The sequence below is a fragment of the Giardia intestinalis genome, chromosome 1, assembly GCF_000002435.2.
Source record: "Giardia intestinalis strain WB C6 chromosome 1, whole genome shotgun sequence".
In the NCBI taxonomy this organism is placed as follows: domain Eukaryota; phylum Fornicata; order Diplomonadida; family Hexamitidae; genus Giardia; species Giardia duodenalis.
In genome coordinates this window covers 300,275-320,241 of record NC_051856.1, presented here as the reverse complement: position 1 = coordinate 320,241, position 19,967 = coordinate 300,275, and the positions used below count along the sequence as shown (strand labels likewise).

The following is a 19,967-nucleotide window of genomic DNA, read 5'->3' as shown; positions in this document are numbered from 1 at the left end:
AACTGATTAAAAAATGCCGCCAGAGTTACAAAAGAGTGAACTTTTTGAAGACTACTCCCGGATTGAGGCCTTGGTGAATGCTCACAATGATCAGCTTGCTAAGCAGAAGGAAGAAGAGGTTGCCCTTGCACTGAAAAAGCGAGTGTCTGAAATTGATGATAAGCCTGTGATTGCCCCTGTTGCCGGCCCCTTGGCACTTGCGCAGCCCATCGTCCCCTTCAATCGCAGACGCGAAGACAGTGCACCTCTCCTCCCTTACACAACCATGGATTCCGAGCTGAAGCAACCAAAGCGAACTTCCTTAGTAAGACGGCTCAAGTCAAAAGGGTCTTATTATTTAGCCAATTCCAAACGAGCTCTAAGAATTGGAAAGAAATACAAAGCTGGTGGGCGGAGAAGGCCGGAGAAGACATATCCTGCCCGTAGCATATTCCTCAACTCGCATGTGTCCCATCCGTCGCCAAAAAATCTATTAAAAAATAATAAGTACAATATTATCACATTTGTTCCTAAAATTCTCTACCAACAATTCAAATACTTTTTCAATCTGTATTTTCTCGGGATAACAATCTCACAATCTATTCCTATCCTCAGGGTCGGCTTTCTATTTACATATCTGGCACCACTCGTTCTTGTGCTGGCTGTGACCATGATTAAAGAATTTGTAGACGATATTCAGCGCGTTATCCGCGACCGCGCGGTTAATCGAGAGAAGTATCACAGACTTCGTTCAGACGCAGTAAGTGTTAATGATGTGGAACAGGTTCTTGCACAGGATATTCGTGTTGGAGACATTTTAGTCCTGCGGTCTGGTCAGCGTGTTCCGACTGACTGTGTCATTCTCCATTTGCAGAACGACGGTAACAGTGTCGAGGAATGCTTTATAAAGACCGATCAACTTGATGGCGAGACAGATTGGAAGATGCGAAAGGCTCTAAACTTTACCCAGGGGAAGGGCATCGAGTATTTACGCGACGTTCAGACCCGAGCCATTTTTGAGATTGAAGCTGCCCACAAGGACATATATGGGTTCAAGGGTAGAGCTAACTATGTGAGTTCCGACAACTCCGTTATCACAGAGTCTATCTCTCTAGAGAATACTATCTGGTCTTCCACCGTGATAGCGTCACCGTCCACGACAGTCGCCCTCGTAGTCTATGTTGGTTCTGAAAGTAAGACTCGCTTGAATACCAATGCTCCTCGGGTGAAGATGGGCTTTTTTGATAAGGAAATAGATATGCGTGCGATGAACCTGTTTTGGATCCAGTTCTTTGGTGCGGCTCTATACAGTTGGCTGGGGGGCAATAGTCCATGGACGTCGGTTTACTATGTGATATTTTTCCGATACTTGTTACTCTTTTCTTCGGTTATACCCATCTCATTGCGTGTCAATCTCGACTTAGCTAAAATAATCACTTCCTTGATGATTAGGAGGGATAAATCCATGCAGAATCCTATTGTAAGGACAACAACTATTCCAGAGCAATTGGGCAGAATAGGATATATAATGTCGGACAAGACAGGCACTCTCACTCAGAATATCATGACCTTCCGCTCCCTTCATACGGGGAAGAGCTCCTATGAGACCCTGACAGAGGACGACTATGGGTCGTTCCGGATGGCTCTGAAGCGTGCTTACAGGTCACAAGCCGATGTCAGTAGAGACCCGGACATGTCTATCCCTGCCGGTGTGGCATCTATGCAGCACTCGTCTCTCCCTATTCATGGGCAAGCGTTTGGCAATGAGCAGATCACCATGCGCAGGCAGGTCCATGGCAATGTTTACTCTTTGATCCCCCAGATGAAAACTTCCTCAGTAAGCAATATCAACGATGAGCAGAAGGCACTGATCACAGCCTTGCGCATGATGGCCCTTTGCAACACTGTTGTTCCCATTGAGCGGTCCGCAGCACAAGACGACGCAGACTTTTTGATTGATGACGCAACAATAGCTATGTGGAGCAGTAGGCATCTGCAATCTCTTGCTGCATCGGACTCAGCTCCGTCTAGCACAGAGGTCATGCGAGCTCTTCAGAAGAACCACCTTGTTCAGATCTCAACGTCCAGCAACTGTCCTCCGGGCATAGGAGGTGGTATCAACCCAGACATTAGCTACTATACTCTACAAGCGTCATCTCCAGATGAGATATCCCTTGTTAAGCTGGCTGCAGAGCTCAACTTAACCCTTATGCACAGAGATAGAACATCCATTGTACTCCAGAACCCGTTGGGTGAGCCAGAGGAATACACTATCCTCTATACGTTTCCCTTTACATCTACAACAAAGCGCATGGCCATAGTTCTAGAGAGCCACTTAACTGGAGAGATCCTAGTGCTTATGAAGGGCGCCGACTCAGTTGTTATAGCCGCGTCTAACCCATCGCCGTGGGCATCGGAGCAGGTCTCAACCCTGGCCAGCAAAGGCCTGAGGACCTTAGTGTTTGCTCAGCGGACTATGACGAGAGACGAGCTATCTGCTTTTGCATCTCTCTACAAAACCGCCAATGAAGCCCTAGATGACAGACAGAAACATATAGATGATGCAGAAAACTCCATTTTACATTCAATGGATATCGTGGCAGCAACTGGGGTAGAGGACAAACTCCAGGAAGATGTTAAGCTCACAATTCAGCAGCTGAGAGATGCAGAGATCCGTATCTTTTTGCTCACTGGAGACAAAAGCGACACGTCCATGTGTATCGCTCGCTCGACCAATCTTGTAAGTCCTAATCAAAGATTCCACGAGATAACACTGGCCACATATGCTGCTGCAGTGAGCGGAACAGCTGGCACCAAGGGATCTTATAGCGGCATGGAGGTATTCACAAAAGACAGTTGTGGGCCCTCTGGAAGGTCGACTGAAAATAGTATCTCAGTGACAATGGGTACCGCGGGAAATGCCTCTAGTGGCAATGCCGGATCAACAGATGTCTCAAATACTAGACTATTAGAATATATCTCCTCCGAGTTAAATAAGATAGCAGACAGCGGGTATGAGTGTGCAGTAATTATTGACGGAACAATCTTGTCGGAGATCATGAAGACCCTCCCAGACTCGTCTCTCAAAGAATTCCGTGGCGAGGTGGTTACCAAAGAGGAACTGCAACACGAAAAGGAGCTCGATTTAGCTACTCGGACACAGTCTAGAGGATCTCGTTCTGGCCGAGCAGGCTGTTGTGGAAAGGATAGGAATTCAAAGTTCGGCTCCTCGGTGGCAAAGCAGTTCATAACCACGATAGCGAGATGCCCGGCATTTGTCTGCTCTCGTTGCTCACCTGAGCAGAAGTCTATCATTACAAAGATGGTTGCCAATCTGCACATGGAGCATATGTGCTGTAACCCACGTTGTAGATGTGGTGCTCCAAAGGTTGGAGTGCTCGCCATAGGTGATGGTGGCAACGACGTTTCTATGATTCAGTCTGCCGCTGTTGGGGTTGGGCTCGTGGGAAAAGAAGGGAAGCAGGCAAGCCTAGCGTCTGACTTTAGTTTGGACAGATTCAAGGACTTGTCATCGCTCTTATTATATCACGGCAGACTCAACTACATTAGAGGTTACGCTATGGCACACTACGTCTTCTCGCGGGGAATGACCATATCGGTGATGCAGGCTGTCTTCTCAGCATTATTTGCTTTCTCGACAATACCTCTTTTCACCGGTTGGTTGATGCTGGGGTACACTGTTGTATTTACATCTCTTCCCGTAACCATCATATGCTTTGACCATGACCTGCCCAAGGATTACTTAGTCCGACGCTACCCGATCTTGTACAAAGACAGTCAGCGAAACAAGCACGGGCTTGTCTCCTGCTTTTTCAAGTGGTTGTGTGTCAGCATCTTTCAGGGATCTGTGCTGCTAATGTTTTCGCAGTTTCTGATCAATGGAGGACTGCACGGATCCCTGGACGACGGGGCTAACTTCTTCAACCTTGTGGGCACTGGATACACATCTCTTTTAATTACAGAGTTACTTACGCTGGGCATTGGGATATACGAGTGGTCTCCCTTTATGGTGGGCAGTGGGATTCTTTCGTTTGCTATCTACGTAGCTGCTATGTTCATTATGCCAGAATACTTCGATAAGCGGTCCATAGTCACCCTCACATTCTGGTTCCGTGTTGTGCTGGGCGCATGCGCTGCCGTCTTCCCACCATTCTTCTTGAAGTGGATTCGCATGCGCATATCTCCAACAGACGCAGAGAAGCTGAGGAGGCAGTGGCTTGTAGACAGAAGGCGTGAGAGAAATACAAAGTGCTGTAAAAGGGCAGGATCGCTTACAGAGACAAGTATGAAGGGCAACGATGATCCGCTCTAAGAGTCTTTTGTAAGAGTGTCACATTATCACTTTCATTAAGATTTCAGGCCCCTGTTCATCTAGGAGTGCCCTTGTTATAAGGAAATCCCCTAAGGTCTCTATTCCCACAAACGACGCGCCTCCTTGCCACACAGCGTTGATGGCATCATCCGTCGACTGCACAGTGGCCTTGCCGGAAAGGTCTTGCTGTATTCGTCTTGTAAGATTGCTGAGCCGTGCAAGACCACCTACTATAATGACAGGGATGTTCCCCTTTGACTGATGGTAGCCTATCGACGGGGTCTCCAGCGTAGTCAGTATGAGGGTGCTGAGCTTGGACTGTTGTAGCATGCTTTCTGCTATACCAAACAATTCTTGGTTTAAGGTTATTGTGTGGCCGCAAGGCAGTTTTATCTCTTCCTCATATATAAATGTAGTAGTTGCTAGTTCTTCATCTTTCTGTAGTTCCAAGGAAACAGTGCACAGCTCTTTCAATGCTTTCTGCGTAAGGGAGGCCAGGTCTGCGGACGTTGGGCGTGTAAATATGTCGCAGGACGTCTTGAGCAAGTTACAAGCCGCAGTATGCTTGTTATCCATCACACTCAGCAACTCTCTCAAGAGACGTTCTCCAGAAAAGTTGGGCACAGGTTGCACGGAGGCAATAACTCCATCTACAACCAAGGCGAGGCGTGTAGCTGTGTGACCACAGTCAACAATGAGGGCAGTGGTCTGAGTACTTGCATATGCAGCACAGGAGATAGCAGAGTGGAACGCAACTCCAGGAAAGACGGAAAGAAAATGGTCCAGGAGTTTGAATATGAAGGATGGACGGATGTCATGATTAATGGCGATAAAGACGGGCAAAGGCTCTGCCACATACTGTTGAAGCTTAGCCTGAAACTCATCGTAAATCGCATGAGCCAACGTCGAAGCAGAGAGCTCCTTATCTTGAAATAGTGCTGAAACATCAATTGTGCAGGTAGGGCACGGATCACATGCAAACCCCATGCGAACAGTGTGCATGCCGAGATCGATAACCAGAGCGTTTGCTTGCGGGAGCTGAATGAGTGTCATTGAAAACCTACTCGCTACAATTAAGACCGAACAGGCAGAAGCAAGAATAGATGCTTTTCAGGCTTCTGCAGGAAAGCTCGAAAGGATTTATTCAACCAAAGAAAAGTAAACCGGGAAAGTAAATTAAATTAAAGGAAAGGAGCCCATTGATGGCTGTGTTAATCCTTGCGCTTCTATCCTTGTCTCTGGGCTCATATCAGATCAAGGACCTTATTCGAACATACACAATAGGTGATTCTACCGAGGTTGTCGAGCAGGCCACACTGCAAGTCAAACTGGTTAAATCAGAGCCTGATGAAGCTTTTATCTACGGATTGAATGCAGCACTGATGGAAAGAATTGGGCTAATAAAAGCATTTTATGGAAAGGATACGTCCGGCCCCCTGCTCTCCGTGGACCTGTTCAATGAAGGCTACAATAAAACCGGGATTAAGGTGCACCTTATTAATGGTCGGAGCGATGGGTGGACTGGAGCAATTCCCGAGGACTTCTATCTCCACATATACATCGTCTATCCTATCGGCGGTGAAATACTTAACGTGGTATCCACGCCAACTCTCAGCGAAGAGGTCTTGAGCACCCTTCGTGACAATAACGATGTCAATCAGATGCACCATCTAGCCACGCTTAAATTTACTACATGTGTTGAGCTTCCTTCCTTCTACCCATGTAGCAAGCAGAAGACCTCCTTTAATTTCAACTCCAGGAAGACCAAGTTTTCATCATTAGATACGGATTTTCGAGGGTACCGGGTGTCCACCACAGAGACAACCACCCAGATTTCCATAGATCAAATTGCGTATGGTCCCGAGCACACTTGCACTTTAATAGATATGACGTACTACAGTAATGCGTACCAATTTGCCGTAAGTGCGGTACGAACAGTAATAATCAATGGCCCAAACATCAAAACAAAGACAACTATGAGTGGATTTGTGACAATCACGGACGATTTTGTTATTCGTAATATCAATCCCCGGAGCAGCGACAAGCACTTTTCTAATAAAAATATACTAATGCGTCAGCACTACGATATGACAATACCAGCCTTCTTTGTGATAGAGCTACCCTGTGAGGTAGAGCTAGATGATATATCGTATTATGACCGCATAGGGAAGATAGACACTATAGAAATAGACACGGAGAGTATGCGCAAGTTGAGACAGAGGTTTGGAGAGCAAACAAGGACCCTTCTCAAGGTCAAGCCCAGATTTGCAGTTGCAGGAGACAGCCAAACTAAATTCACACTGAAATATAAATGTAACAATCTAGTCAGTCTAGATAAGAGCAGCGCAGAGGCCCTGCCCAAAAGACTGGAGCGGGATACATATGGGCTCGTACTCCCATCTGGCCCCAAAATCTTACACGCTTACTATGATTCCTTTTCTCTTTGCATCTATCCACCATCTGGCGCTACTAATGTACAGGTACATGTCCCGTTCACAGGTGCTATAAGCAACACGACCTACTCGGGAGCATTGGACATTCACCCTCGCAACGGCGGGTGTGTCTCCACCGGGCTGTCCACCAACGAAGGCATCTCGACCCCTTTCACTACAATATGGGGCTATGACACTAAGGAGATGCTGTGGAAGAAGTTACGGCCACTGTCTATTAACCTCTTCGCCATTATGTGTACTCTCTCCTTTCTCCGCACAATGGTTGGTAAATAAGTAGTCGTGATACTTTTAAATAACTAGTAACTTTAGCTCGCAATTGCGGCTCCAATCTTCCCAATTATGCTCCTCAAGCGGAGCTCGAAGATTGCGCCAGTTATTTCGCTGGCGTCTGAAGGGTCAAATAAAGTGGCGACTATGAGAGAATGCTGGCAGGGAACAGCTAAGACGCAGAACACATGGCCCATGGACGTGGTTAGCAGCAGCACAGACGGCTCTGTTGCTTCGCTTGTGGGCCCACCGATGTCCTTTGTACGGTGCAGGAGGCCTATCAGGGGCTCAACGTTATAGCGAACATGAGACGCTTGATCGGCAAATCGCTCGTCTCTGCGTCCGCAGAAATACGATTCTGCGACCAAGGAGTTGCTTGCTCTGTCATACAACGCAGTGTACGTTGTGTTTGGTATCTGCGCTAGTATCTCTTGAAAAAAGTCGTCGTACTTCCCTTTGGGTCGCGCACCAGTGGCGCGCTCGCTACGGCAACAATTCATGAAATCTATTAAAAGCAGAATTAAAAAATAAAAACTTAACAGTTCAAAAAAGTCAAAAAATGAGGGGCAAACCAATAACTGAAACCGAAGGAAAGGGGATCCTTCAGGAGTTAGCCCGCGCGGTGGAGGAATCCCACGATGAGCATCCGTCGATCCAAGATCTTTTGGCAGATCCTCAGCTGCTCGATAAGTATATCCGCCAAGTTAAGATAGACTGGCACACCATCGCCGCGCGCCTCCGAATGGACAAGGGGAAAGTCTACACCTGGTACTTTAACACATGGTCAAATAAAACTCTGGGACCGCGCATGTCTGCCGAGGACAAGGATATTATCAAGACTTCCATCAGGAACGCCATACAGAATAACATACCGATAGATAAAGAGTTCCGGAAGAGCATCTACAATAGGCTAAGCACAACCTACCACACGCTAGAGGTTTCCTGCCATGTCACCAATTATCTCAACAGTAGAGAAGCCAAGTCCCTCATGGAGGAATGCAACTTTTACGTTGAAAAGTTGTCTAAGCACCGCGGGTCGTCGACAGCCAACTCGATGACAGATACCTCTCCTAATCACTCGAGGACACCGGCCTCCTCTACAGCCTATAGTGCTGTGCCGAGTGGCACCATGTCTGACGCGTCGAGGTCAAAGAAGACAGACTATGTGGGTTCCCCTTCGCTTCTTCACGGCCCAAATATCAGCGGACAGGGGATCGTGCCTGGACCCTTGAACATGGCGATAGGCCCTTCGTCGACTTCCTTGCTGAACATTGGCAACATTGGCAATCTTGGCAACCTTGGAATCTCTCCCACACCATTTCCAAACACTATGCAACTGATCCAGCCTGGTATTCCGGCTCCCTTGAGTGTCGGTTTAGACATGGCCGACCCTCTTCACCTCAAGCCTGATGGTGACAAGTTTTCTCCGCACGACCCCACTCCCATTGGCATAGATCACAAACAGTTTCTTTCCGACAAGGTTTCCTTGGGATACTTTGCGCCCACAACTCTCACTGGCAGCGGTTGCGATGCGGGGGTAGGGGACAGTGACGGAGACGGAGACGAAGAGAAGGATGCTAACTAGAAACCCTGTAAACCTACGATTGCATGGTTTATTCTTGCTGTTACACATATTGCTCGACCTTTCCGCATACGTCGTCGAGCAAGTTGAGAATGCTCTCATGTGTCTTTTCCCTAGCCTCTCGTTCTCGCACGATCTTGTCCTGGAGCTTCTTGCAAGCCTCTTCCAGAGCACTATAGAGTCCTGCTTCCATCTCCTGCCGCTGTTTCTCCTCGGCGGCAATCTGCTCAGTCAGCGCCTGGAGCTCTGAGGTGAATGTCTGCTGAAGCTTGGCAATTTCTCGCTCGCGCGAAGCACGACACTCGTCTATCTTTGCAGCTACTGTCTGCAGGCTGGTTGCTAGCTGAGAGACCTGTGCAGCGTTCTGTTGTTCACGGATCTCGTTCTGCTGCTCTACGGCGGCATATGTGGTTTTCATGTGCTCTGTAAGTCTGGTGTTAAAGGCCTGTTCCTCATCGAGACGTGATCTGACGTTTACGCCTATTTCCATCTTGAGCTTTTGCTCTAGGGCAGCAATTTGCTTTCCAAGCTGATCTTCGACAGCCAACCGGGCTTCCTGCTCTATTTTAAGTGCTCCCTGAAAGTCTTTGAGCTTCTCCTTGATTAGTAAGAATTGTTGCTGCTCCTTTTGCTCCGAACGCACAACACGCTCAGATAACTCCAACGCCTTTGTTTCTAAGTGCTCACGTCTGTTCGCGTCATGAAGTCCCGACTGCATGCCATTGAGCTTGTCTGCCAGGGACCGGATCCGCGTCTGAACGGGGGACTGTGAGCGAATGGTCGACATCAAAAACTAAATTTAGCTTTTGGTGACTCGTCACCTACGCTTTACTTATTGCCTATGTTACAGATTCTCCATGACTTCATATTCTTCCTGGGCTAACTGCCTTGCATACTGCGCATCCAGTTCTTCCAATCTTCGACGGGTAGCATCCGTGGCGTAAAAGTCGTAGGGTGCATTGACTTGGAAATAGGATGTAATTTCTGATCTGCAAATTGGGCACTCCCGCTTGGTATTCAGCTCGGGGATACACTGCTTACAGAAAGAAACGTGTCTACAAGGCATTAGAACGCAATCTGACAACCTGTCCATGCAAACAACACAGAGTTGGTAAGTCTCTAAGTGCTCCAGGCACCCTATCGTGCTCAGGTCATCAAAGAAAGAGTCAAAGAGACTGCTCGCTAGCTCGGGGGTGAAGCCCGGGGCAGCTAGAAACTCGACCAGGTATGTCTCCAGTAAATCTACCAGGTGCCTTGCATCCCTAAAATCCGGGTCTGTCTTGTCAGTGAGTAGATATGTGGAAAAGTATGGGTCCGCTAAATCCAAGAGGAAACGCCGCAGTGTGGAGATTGTTCCACAAGTGGTAAGTCCAAATAAAAGAAGACGGTATTGGCGTGCATTGGCCGTCTTGTTTTCCATTGCAAAATTGTTTGCACGTTTTACAACCTCCGCATCTAGAGAGAGTAAAAGAAGCAGCCTGTTGGTGAAGAGCTTGTTCTGCACCTTAACCGCTTTTTCAAACATATAAGATATGTCATCTAAAGACCACGTGATAGGGTGTCGGTAGACTATCTCTTCGCTTCGCGGAGTACAGAATAGGGAAAGGTTGCCAAACCCCCTATTAGCGTCGTGATCGTAAGTGGTTCTCAACTTTGCTGGATCGTTAGCGTCTGCGGGCTCTTCCATCTCGCCCTCCTCAATAAGAAACGTGTAAATATCTTTTCTGCCGGCTTCCAAAGCGTAGTCTGCAGCGGTCTTGTTTTGTGAAGAAACGCAATCCTTCTCACTGTCTAACAGAAGCTTCACTGCACCCAGGAGGCCTGCTTCTGCGGCGAGCATGAGGGCAGTCTTGCCTATACAGTGAGGTATGATACCGTCCTCATAGGAGGGTAGCTCTCCAAAGAAGTTTCTCGTAAGGCCCTTCTTTGCTTCCTTTTCAATGAGCAGTGGAATGAGCTCTTCTCTATTGAACAGAACAGCGTACATGAGGGCCGTGGCGCCCCATTCATTCTGGTCGCCACCCTCCTCCTCCACGAGAAGCTTAGTAAAGTGGGCGCTATTTGTGTACACTGCCCACATGAGCGCAGTGTATCCTCTGTAACAGAAGCGATGCTTCTCGTATGGGAGCAGCAAAGTGGCAATTTCCTCATTGTTAGAAAGTACGGCTCTCATTAGTCCTGTCTGTCCGTCGCTCCAGAAGCTTCCTGCGCACTTCTCCAAAAGGTGCTTCACTGCATCGACGTTTCCTGTCTTAATAGCCGAAAACCACTCTTCAAGAAGAGATGCATTAGTCATGAGGTCCTGAAAATCAAAACTTTGACCAAAAGCCTTTTTTTGGAGGCTGCTTGTCCAGTCTCATTCGTGCTTTGCTAGTGCCCTTCTCTTCTTTCCTTCTCCTTTCCCTCTCCTTTCACCAACCCAGTAGAACTCGAGCATGCCCTGATACTTTAGTCGGCATATCTTAACAACATATCTCAGTAACAATCCACGCTCTTTTGAGAATCCTAGAAAAGAAAAGCAATCTTGGGATTCACAAGTGTTGTTTTAAGTGTGCAGTGTTAGTAAAGTTGTGCAAGCGCCACTCAGTCTCGCCAGCAGTGGACTCCATCGTATCCAGGCGGATCATGTAAGGGTGCAAGCAAAATCGCGGCCCAATCTCCTTTAGCACGACTTCCGGACCTACCTTCCGGTACACATGATTGCGAAACACTATGGAGTCCTGCCTGTTTATGAATGAACAAACACGCTTGGCAGACTTGCCTCCGGTCGGAAAGAGGTGCTTAAGTATTTGAGTCAACCGTGCACCCAGCTTGCTGTGCATGCCCTCGAAAATCAGATGGGGAGCATGCTCTGGAACAGTCTCATCCGAGTTTGTCTCGCTTCTTAGCACCACATTTGACAGAGTAAAATATGCTGTTGGGCCATAAGGAAGGTGGGAAAGTACAAGCCCGTCCGGGTTCCCACGCGTCTCATGTAGTATTAGAAGATCTGTGAAACCGCTGGATCTGGCAACATCTACTAATTCGGAGATGACGTGCCGGCCGCGGTTAACACGTTGTGTATTAGGGAATAAATATCGCAGCTCCTTAGCAAAGTTGCGGAGCCTACTACTAGGGTTCCTGCTTGTGGTGAGAAGAAGCTTTGGAACCTTTGCGTTCGCATACTCATCATCGTCCAGCCCTTTTACCTTGGTGGTCACGTCGTCGAAGAGCATGTGCTCGGCGAGGTTAATAGCGTCTGCCCGCAGGTGATCTGGAATGCTCTTGCCAGTCTCCAATGCCTTCTGTAGCTGTTCTTTGTGAGTATATGAAGCAGCTTCCGATGCTTGCAGTTGCTTGCGATAGAGGAACTCTTGTCGTTGTCGCGCATTTCGCCGTTGCATGGTGTAGTGCAATTATTTAATCGTTTTTTAAACTTCTCAAAGAAGACGCTGTACGACGGTGGCATCAAAAGCGTGCATTCAGATAAACTCTTGTGTCGCAGTGAAAGTCCGGTAACCCTCATCGCGAAGGCTTTTCAACTTTTCTCAACTTAAGTGCTTCTGCTGCTCGATGCACATACTCCGGACCTGGGACCAAAATATAGCCGGTATAGCGCCGAGATCTCTGTTGGTATTTGCCCAGAGTGTAAAAATGCGGTCTCAAACAGGGTCTGGAGGGTCCCCTCATCAATTAGATCATAAGGGGGGAAGGCCTTGTTTGGCAGCTGATTCAAAAGCGTACTAGGCTGGTGCCGCAGAATGCAACGCTCTAAGAAGGTAAGATGCGCTGCTCTGTCGTGTACGAATGCCTTACGTACGATTGTAGGCCGACTCATTTTTCCTTTCGCTTTCGCCGCTTCGACACTTGTAAACGCCAAGAGCTGCGAGTTACAGAATATGGTAAGCTAGTGAAGACCAAGATTATGAGAAGAGGCTATAATAGGATGTCTAGACGGCTTCTGTGAGACAGTGCGAGCTTTGTGACTCTGGCGGAATAGAGCTGTTCTATCTTGATAGAGTCTATTTCTATCTCTTCCGCCCGAGATGTAGCCAGCCTGTCCAACTCCTTGTACGGCAACTGCACATGAGAGTGCGTAGACAACTTTAGAGACGACTGAGAATCAAGCTGCAGTGATCGAGTAAGTGGTCGTGAGTCAGAAGCCAGCTGGTTTTTCATGAGTGGCTCTGCTCTACATGCTACGGTTTTAGTCAGTAGGTCGGTAGCCGACTTGCCTTTTGAAGGGCTTGCAGATTCTGTTTTCTGGTGTCTATGGGCATACCCAGAAGAAAGCTTATTAACAGCCTTGGGAAGCAGCCCAGTGTTCATGAAGGTCGCCTCCTCTATCAGCTCTTGGTCCTTTTTGCGTTGATAGTTATCGTAAAGACCAGATGGACCAGCGTTTATGGCCGGTGGTTGACGGGTAGCCGACACCTTTTTAGGATTAGGAGACTGGTGGCTATATTTGCTGCAGAGGTGCTGCAGGCGGGTCGCGTACATTAAATTCTAAGGAGCAAACCGTCCGGTGTGGCCCGCCGCTCAGCTCTGCCACCGGCCCTGCACGCAGATGAAAGGGGCGGGAAGCGCGGCGTGGAGAGGAGTGGCACGAATGGAAAGCAAAGCAAAGAAATTTACCTCCTTACACCACAGTTAGTCCAGATCATCGACACTGGGACCCGCAGGGGCACCGCCTGGGGCCGCGCCACCGGGCATCCCGCCAGGGAATCCGCCGGGGAACCCACCAGGAGGCATGCCACCAGGGAAGCCTCCCGGCGGCATACCGGCCGCGCCCATGCCAGCAGCCATAACGGGATGGACGATCGCCTCCAGCTCCTTCTTCTTGGCCTCGAACTGCTCCTTGTCGCCGACCTTGTTGTTCTCAAGCCAGGTCGCGCATTCGTTGACGGCCGTCTCGATCTTCTTCTTATCGTCATCTGAGATCTGTACCTTGCCCTCGCCGAGGGTGGACTTCACGCTGAAGACGAGGCTCTCGAGCTCGTTCCGGGCCTTCTGGCCCTCGCGGATCTTCTCGTCCTCCTTGGCAAAGCGCTCAGCGTCCTTGACCATGCGGTCGATCTCCTCCTGCGAAAGGCGGTTGGCGTTCTGGTTGATCGAGAGTTGCTTGGAGTTTCCTGTGCCGCCGAGGTCCTTGGCTGTGACTGTGAGAACGCCGTCGGCGGAGACGTCGTAGGTGACTTCTATCTTTGGTGTGCCACGGGGCGCGGGGGGAATGCCGCCGAGGTCGAACGTACCGAGCAAGTTGTTGTCCTTCGTGAGCGGCCGCTCGCCCTCGAAGATCCTGATTGTAACGGTTGTCTGGTTGTCGGCGTAGGTCGTGAAGGTCTCCTTCCTAGATACTGGCACAGTGGTATTGCGCGGGATGAGGGTCGTCATGTTGGTGCCAGACGTCTCGATACCGAGCGAGAGAGGCGTGACATCGAGAAGCAGGATGTCGTTGATTGCACCGCTTCCGGCCTGATCCTTGTAAGAGGACAGGAGGGCGGCCTGGACAGACGCCCCGTAGGCGACAGCCTCGTCGGGGTTGACGTTCTTGCTGAGCTCGCGGCCGTTGAAGAAGTCCCTGAGCATCTGCTGGACCTTCGGGATACGCGTGGACCCACCGACAAGAACAATGTCGTGGACGTCGTTCTTTCCGAGCTTGGAATCGCGGAGAACGCGATCAACGGGGTCCAGGCACTTACGGAAGAGGTCAATGCAAAGATCCTCGAACTTCGCCCTTGTGATGTTAGTGAAGAAGTCTATGCCCTCGAAAAGAGACTCTATCTCGATAGACGCCTGCTGGCTCGAGGAAAGAGTGCGCTTAGCGCGCTCACAGGCAGTGCGCAGGCGACGCATCGCCCTGTTGCTACCGGAGATATCCTTCCCGTGCTTCTTCTTAAACTCGGCGATGAAGTAGTTCACGACGCGCGAGTCGAAGTCCTCGCCGCCCAGGTGAGTGTCGCCAGCCGTGGCCTTGACCTCAAAGACGCCGGAGCTGGGGTCGACAGTCAGGAGGGAGACATCGAACGTCCCACCACCGAGGTCAAAGATGAGGATGTTGCGCTCCTTCTTGGACGTAGACTTGTCGAGCCCATAGGCGATGGCAGCGGCAGTGGGCTCGTTGATGATGCGGAGGACGTTAAGCCCAGCAATCGTGCCGGCGTTCTGCGTAGCCTTGCGCTGCGCATCAGAGAAGTACGCAGGGACGGTGACGATGGCCTCGGTGACCTTGTTGCCGAGGTAGTCGCTGGCGATATCCTTCATCTTGGTGAGGACCATGGAGGAGATCTCCTCGGGAGTGAACGTCTTCGTCTCACCCTTGTAGACAACCTGGATCTGGGGCTTCTCGTCGGGGCCGCAGATGACCTTGAACGGGAAGTGCTTGAGGTCTGCCTGCACTTCAGGGTCGTTGAACCTGCGACCGATCAAGCGCTTGGCGTCGAAGATGGTATTCTCAGGATTGAGGGCGCACTGGTTCTTGGCGGAGTCGCCGATGAGACGCTCTGCATCCGTGAAGGCGACGTAGGAGGGCGTGGTGTACGCGCCCTGCTCATTGGCGATGATCTCCACTTTTTCGTTCTGATAAACGCCAACGCAGGAGTAAGTGGTTCCGAGGTCGATGCCTACAGCCGGTGCAGTTGCCATGATTTTATTTTCCCGGCGTCCTGATCGTCAGATCAAAATCAATTGTGATTTTTTTGATTTCGGAAGGCAACATTCGCACGGGGTCGCAGCGACTGATTATCTTCTAGGAAAGCCTGGGTGGGCGGAATTCTATTCGGCTTTTGCATATCTAAAAATGGATACAGAATCAATTACTAAATCGGACAAATAGGGTCTGTGAAACGGGGATACCATGGAGCTCGCAGACGATGATGATATTTAGGAGGAAGCAGCAGAGTCCTATGGCATTGATGTACCAATCTTTGGACGTGATCATTCGCGGTGGGCCGATGTAGTTGCAGATGCTGTGGATGATGATGGAGGGCCAGATGGAGCCTGTAACTGCTAGCATCATCTCACTCCATACCCCGAATAGCGTGGCCTGGAGAACCACGGTAAGGCCGGCATTGAGGAGTATCGACGCCTTGGCAATCAGGGTCTGAGCAAAGCGGTACCTGTCCCTTATGGCAAGAAAGTGGAGGAGCGCGAAGAAGCTGTTGCTTATCACTATTCGTGACATAGGCATGTAGTCGAGTGGTTGAAAGAGCGCCTCTACCATGAGCCGGTACATTACCTCTTCTGCGACGGGGGCTATTACAAGACTATACAAGAGTTCGCTGAACTGCTCCTCCGCAATGTTGCTCTTGTAGTGCCTGTGCCTAAGTGCTGAGAGCAGAAGCAAAAGCGGTTGTAGTGTCACCAGCCACAAAGTTGAAACGGGCACAGGCTTTGTCAAAAGCTTCCAAAACAGCTCTTTCTGAGCCTCGTCACCATATACATGGAGGAGGAAAGAGGATAAGCAAAATGCAGCGACGAGTGCGATACATGCAAAGTGAACTTTATCGGACACTGTCTGAGCATACGGCTGATATTTCAGGGAGCGAGTCACGATGATGACGCCCTGGGTCGATGCCTGGCCCAGCATAAGCAGCAGGGCTCCGCTGCCGCGCATGCCTGCTCTAAAATTTCCCGATTTACTCGATAATTACTCGATAATGTCTCCTGAAGTTTTTACTCTCTGGACGTCCCAGTTGAAGACCCGGCTGATACTGACCTCTATCATTGTGATCTGCTCCTTAATAAACTGAAGATTCTTCGCCATTTCTGCTATGCTCTGCTCGGCGTCACCCAGATTTTTTTTGAGTAGGGACCGAGCCTCTCCGTGCGGAAACTCCACCATAACGTGGCTTCCGAGCCAGAGTGATACCTGGTCGCTTTTTGGGATCATCGCCTTGGCATATACGCCGGCAGCCAGCTCATACCTCGCCTCAAAAGCGCTTTCCTGCTTCTCCAAATAATCTATGAGGTCCAGATTCTCTCTAAGGTCAGCCGTCGAGCCGACAAGGGAATTTTTCTGCTTCTGGACGACGTCCAGCATGAAGCTGTACTTCTGCAATTTCTCCTGGAGAGCTGCGATCGCGGCAGCCGCATCATCGCCGTGCTGCCTTACAAAGTCGGCAATATCTTCTATATACTCTGCCCGTGGGATTTTGCGTGTATTATACTCGTCTGGTAACACGTGCTCAAAGCAATCTACCGGCAGCTCCTTCTGGTAACTCGTCATTCAAGGACCAGTAACCAGCTTTTTGAGCTTTTTAATTTTTTTAATTTTTGAGCACTCCACTTTTTTGGCGGCAATAAAAAGATGCATCAGAATCCTTGCGCTCTCGCGCTTCCGCTGCGTGTGCCTGCAGATGATAATGCCCTGCTCAAGGCTATTCAAAATATGGGGGACGGACTGCCTGCATCAGCGTCTTCGGACCTAGTTCAGACTATCGAGAGGTACAGTGCTTTGCGTACGGATGTTAAAAACATGGACTCGCTTAAAGAGGCGTACTCTTTGGCGTTGCCGTTGGCCAAACAGCTTCCGTGGGCATCGAAGGAGTTCAAAGAGCTAATTTCACAACATAGTCATCACTGGATATTCGAAGAAGCTGCCGCTACAGGCGAGGCAACGTCGTTCCTAGAGCCGCTTATGATCGATGTCGTTAACATTCTGTATAATCTGGGGGTCTTGTTGGCCCGCCAGGCGTCGAGTCCAGATCAGAAGGAAAACGTTCTGAGTCTCTTCGCACAGGCTGCAAATCTTTTTGAAAAGGCGTCAGAGATAGTTTCGGAGATTCAGCCACTTGCCGACTCGTCCGGCTGTGACTTTGTCGATCGCAACTACCTGATGGCGATTCTCCACACTGTCAGGGGCTGCGGATACGAATCTGAAGTCTCGAGGTACGTCGCAGCGAAAGGAGCTCCAGCTTTGATAGCTCAAGAAGCGGCAAAGGCACATCGCAACTTTACTCATGCAACGGAGTTTTTCGATAAGCTCTCGGAAGCCACGGACGTTTACTATGGACTCTGGTACACCGCTCTTTTTAAGAAGCACTACTATGAAGTTGTTGCTAGGTATCACATCAGTCAGTATTCTACTCCGGATAATGCGTTAAAGGAGATTGCTGAAGCGGTTTCTCTTTTAGAAGGGCTGAAAGAGAGACTATCTGCGTTAGAGTCGCTTCCCTCTTATGGGGATGCACAGAAGTCTTATGAAGACATTAAAAAACTTGTTGGAACAGGAGGAAAGAAGAAGCCATCCGCTGCAGCCCAGCTTCAAGAGATTGATAAGTTGGGTGTCTGTCTTTCTGATAAGACCGAGTATACATATGAACTGCCGAGTGTGTATATTCCTTCTGCCGGCCGTGTGATGTCTGAGTATTCCGACGCCAATGCTCTTCAATTGAAGGTTATTGATTTAGAGGGAAAGCTGGCAGAGCTGAAGCGTTTACGAGATGCCCATGAGGAGGAGATAAGGCAACTGAAGATTGAGCTAGAGGATGCACGCGCCCAGCCACCTGTGGTCAAGCCGGAGGTTCCCCCAGAAGAGGAAACATCTACCTCTAAAGCCAAGAAGGGGTCTGCAAAAGAAGACAAAAAGCGCGGAGATAAGACTAGTGCTAAGACTAGTGCAAAAACCAGTGCAAAGACAAGCAGAAGAGGTAGCATCAGAGGTGGAGAGCCCTCTGAAACGCCCAATCCTGACTCTATCACTGCTCAGCTTCCTGTCTTGGCAGAAAGAATGCTTCCGCTTACTACGGAGAGCGCACCAGACTTCGGGCCATTGCTTAAAGCGCGCGACATTGAGATTGAGAGACTTCGCTCTCTCTGTGAAGTCTTCTTCGAACAGTCGTACCAGCAATCTCTAAAGGCTGCTGCTCCAGTTCCCACTCTTCTGCTAGAAGCCAAGGAGGGCGTACAAGAATCACCTGCTCTATCAGCACCTGCATCGGTGAAGAGTAAGGCCTCTAAATCAGAACATGGGAAGAAAGATAGGAAGAAAGGAACAGAGTCATCCGACACTTCTATTGCGGAGACCCCTGCCGAGGAGCAGAAGCCAGTTCCTGCTGTCCCTGTTCAGAGCGGACTTTCTGATGAGGAAAGGGAAGCATTGAAAGTCCAAATTCAGGAACGTGATGACGAGATAGCGAAACTGAAGGAGCAGCTTCATGCCACGTCAACGGGTCAAGTCTCCACACCAAATCAGGCGGCATCTGTCACACCGTCAGCACCTCTGTCTGCTCGTGGGAAAGCGTCCAAGTCAAAGGCAGATAAGAACGACAAAGCGGACAAAACAAAGAAGGGTAAGAAGAAAGGGGAGGCGTCTGAGGCCTCCGATACCCCTGCGTCCGCAACGGCATCGCAGATTGCTGCTGAGGACGTTCAGCAAGCACCCATACCGGCAAAGCCCATCGAAATCCTGGATGCTGATGAAGTTTCTAAGGCCCGCGAGGCTCTAGAACAGGAATTGGTTGACATGCATGCGAGAACTGCAGAGCTAGAATCACAGCTTAAGGATGCACAGGATGCCCTTCTGAAGACTGCCAGTCACATAGTTCCCCAGGATCCCCTCCCGTCCTCTGATTTGATAGCCCAAAAGGATCAGGAAATAGAACGTCTGCGTGCTTGCATTGCAAATTTGGGCGATCAGGCGATAGAGCGTGCGAGGAATGGAGCAGGCGACGGCGTTGACTATGAGCAGTTGTTTAAGGAGCGCGAGTGCGAAGTAGAACGGCTCCGAAAGCTTCTAGTGTCTCGGGACTTAGAAATTAAGAGGTTAAAGAACAGTCCAGGCTCAGATAGCCTTCAGCAATTGCAAAAGACCGAGATAGACCGTCTCCGCGGAGAATTACGGGCCAAAGATAAACTGGTTGATAGGCTGAAGCAATCCATTGCCAGTCAGGAAACAGCTTTTACGTGTCTTCGAAGTACCGTTGAAGAGAAAGATAAAGAAACAGCTAACTTGCGCATGGCCATAAAGTCTCAGGATCAGCAGATGAAGAGCCTATTGAGTACGGCTACATACAACTCTACTCGGGAGGGAACCATGTATTTACCGTCAGCTAACACGGCATCGTTACCACAGTCATCTAAGACAGAGCTTGACAATATCAGAGAAGAGCTTCGTGATAAGAAGAGGGAGGTGGCAAAGCTGCGTGATGCCCTGATGAACTCTCTGGACTCTTCAGCGATTGACTCCGTTCTCCAGGCGGAGATTGAGCAGCTGAAGAATGAGCTACAAGCCAGGGACAAAACTATAGTGGCCCTGACAGCCAGAATTAATATGTTGGATGCCGATCTACCGTGATTTAGGATTGAAACGGATTTCTTTGTAAATATTGGTCTTGTACAGATTCGTGTCTGGGCAAGTAAATCTGGGATGCGT

The 19,967-nt window shown here is 49.5% G+C and overlaps 14 protein-coding genes across 14 annotated transcripts; 4 read left to right on the top strand and 10 right to left on the bottom strand.

The window, feature by feature from the left end:
* Positions 1-13: 13 nt before the first annotated feature.
* Positions 14-4,312, top strand: GL50803_00101810 (putative Phospholipid-transporting ATPase IIB; the record flags this gene model as incomplete). Its single annotated transcript, XM_001707902.1, has 1 exon — positions 14-4,312. One exon carries the CDS (start codon positions 14-16, stop codon positions 4,310-4,312), a length of 4,299 nt encoding a protein of 1,432 aa, XP_001707954.1.
* Positions 4,313-4,330: 18 nt separating this feature from the next.
* On the bottom strand, positions 4,331-5,365 carry GL50803_0016172 (Actin related protein; the record flags this gene model as incomplete). Its single annotated transcript, XM_001707905.1, has 1 exon — positions 4,331-5,365. One exon carries the CDS (start codon positions 5,363-5,365, stop codon positions 4,331-4,333), a length of 1,035 nt encoding a protein of 344 aa, XP_001707957.1.
* Positions 5,366-5,514: 149 nt separating this feature from the next.
* On the top strand, positions 5,515-7,038 carry GL50803_0061575 (putative Ribophorin I; the record flags this gene model as incomplete). Its single annotated transcript, XM_038046283.1, has 1 exon — positions 5,515-7,038. One exon carries the CDS (start codon positions 5,515-5,517, stop codon positions 7,036-7,038), a length of 1,524 nt encoding a protein of 507 aa, XP_037901560.1.
* Positions 7,039-7,070: 32 nt separating this feature from the next.
* Positions 7,071-7,532, bottom strand: GL50803_0028064 (uncharacterized protein; the record flags this gene model as incomplete). The annotated part of the gene is made up of 1 exon (XM_001707909.1): positions 7,071-7,532. The coding sequence occupies one exon, from the start codon at positions 7,530-7,532 to the stop codon at positions 7,071-7,073; it is 462 nt and encodes a 153-aa protein (XP_001707961.1).
* A 59-nt stretch (positions 7,533-7,591) lies between these two features.
* Positions 7,592-8,617, top strand: GL50803_007018 (uncharacterized protein; the record flags this gene model as incomplete). The annotated part of the gene is made up of 1 exon (XM_001707910.1): positions 7,592-8,617. The coding sequence occupies one exon, from the start codon at positions 7,592-7,594 to the stop codon at positions 8,615-8,617; it is 1,026 nt and encodes a 341-aa protein (XP_001707962.1).
* A 40-nt stretch (positions 8,618-8,657) lies between these two features.
* Positions 8,658-9,401, bottom strand: GL50803_0014341 (putative SF-assemblin/beta-giardin; the record flags this gene model as incomplete). Its single annotated transcript, XM_001707913.1, has 1 exon — positions 8,658-9,401. The coding sequence occupies one exon, from the start codon at positions 9,399-9,401 to the stop codon at positions 8,658-8,660; it is 744 nt and encodes a 247-aa protein (XP_001707965.1).
* A 57-nt stretch (positions 9,402-9,458) lies between these two features.
* GL50803_007021 (Ankyrin repeat protein 2) lies at positions 9,459-10,910 on the bottom strand (the record flags this gene model as incomplete). Its single annotated transcript, XM_001707914.1, has 1 exon — positions 9,459-10,910. One exon carries the CDS (start codon positions 10,908-10,910, stop codon positions 9,459-9,461), a length of 1,452 nt encoding a protein of 483 aa, XP_001707966.1.
* Positions 10,911-11,145: 235 nt separating this feature from the next.
* Positions 11,146-11,997, bottom strand: GL50803_0016173 (putative U3 small nucleolar ribonucleoprotein IMP4; the record flags this gene model as incomplete). Its single annotated transcript, XM_001707915.1, has 1 exon — positions 11,146-11,997. The coding sequence occupies one exon, from the start codon at positions 11,995-11,997 to the stop codon at positions 11,146-11,148; it is 852 nt and encodes a 283-aa protein (XP_001707967.1).
* Positions 11,998-12,146: 149 nt separating this feature from the next.
* GL50803_0028069 (uncharacterized protein) lies at positions 12,147-12,431 on the bottom strand (the record flags this gene model as incomplete). The annotated part of the gene is made up of 1 exon (XM_038046017.1): positions 12,147-12,431. The coding sequence occupies one exon, from the start codon at positions 12,429-12,431 to the stop codon at positions 12,147-12,149; it is 285 nt and encodes a 94-aa protein (XP_037901559.1).
* A 98-nt stretch (positions 12,432-12,529) lies between these two features.
* Positions 12,530-13,093, bottom strand: GL50803_007026 (uncharacterized protein; the record flags this gene model as incomplete). The annotated part of the gene is made up of 1 exon (XM_001707917.1): positions 12,530-13,093. The coding sequence occupies one exon, from the start codon at positions 13,091-13,093 to the stop codon at positions 12,530-12,532; it is 564 nt and encodes a 187-aa protein (XP_001707969.1).
* Positions 13,094-13,243: 150 nt separating this feature from the next.
* On the bottom strand, positions 13,244-15,238 carry GL50803_0088765 (Cytosolic heat shock protein 70; the record flags this gene model as incomplete). The annotated part of the gene is made up of 1 exon (XM_001707918.1): positions 13,244-15,238. The coding sequence occupies one exon, from the start codon at positions 15,236-15,238 to the stop codon at positions 13,244-13,246; it is 1,995 nt and encodes a 664-aa protein (XP_001707970.1).
* Positions 15,239-15,404: 166 nt separating this feature from the next.
* Positions 15,405-16,208, bottom strand: GL50803_007029 (putative CAAX prenyl protease; the record flags this gene model as incomplete). The annotated part of the gene is made up of 1 exon (XM_001707919.1): positions 15,405-16,208. One exon carries the CDS (start codon positions 16,206-16,208, stop codon positions 15,405-15,407), a length of 804 nt encoding a protein of 267 aa, XP_001707971.1.
* A 33-nt stretch (positions 16,209-16,241) lies between these two features.
* GL50803_007030 (putative Prefoldin subunit 3) lies at positions 16,242-16,820 on the bottom strand (the record flags this gene model as incomplete). Its single annotated transcript, XM_001707920.1, has 1 exon — positions 16,242-16,820. The coding sequence occupies one exon, from the start codon at positions 16,818-16,820 to the stop codon at positions 16,242-16,244; it is 579 nt and encodes a 192-aa protein (XP_001707972.1).
* Positions 16,821-16,901: 81 nt separating this feature from the next.
* On the top strand, positions 16,902-19,889 carry GL50803_007031 (putative Spindle pole protein; the record flags this gene model as incomplete). Its single annotated transcript, XM_001707921.1, has 1 exon — positions 16,902-19,889. One exon carries the CDS (start codon positions 16,902-16,904, stop codon positions 19,887-19,889), a length of 2,988 nt encoding a protein of 995 aa, XP_001707973.1.
* Between the last annotated feature and the right edge of the window lie 78 nt (positions 19,890-19,967).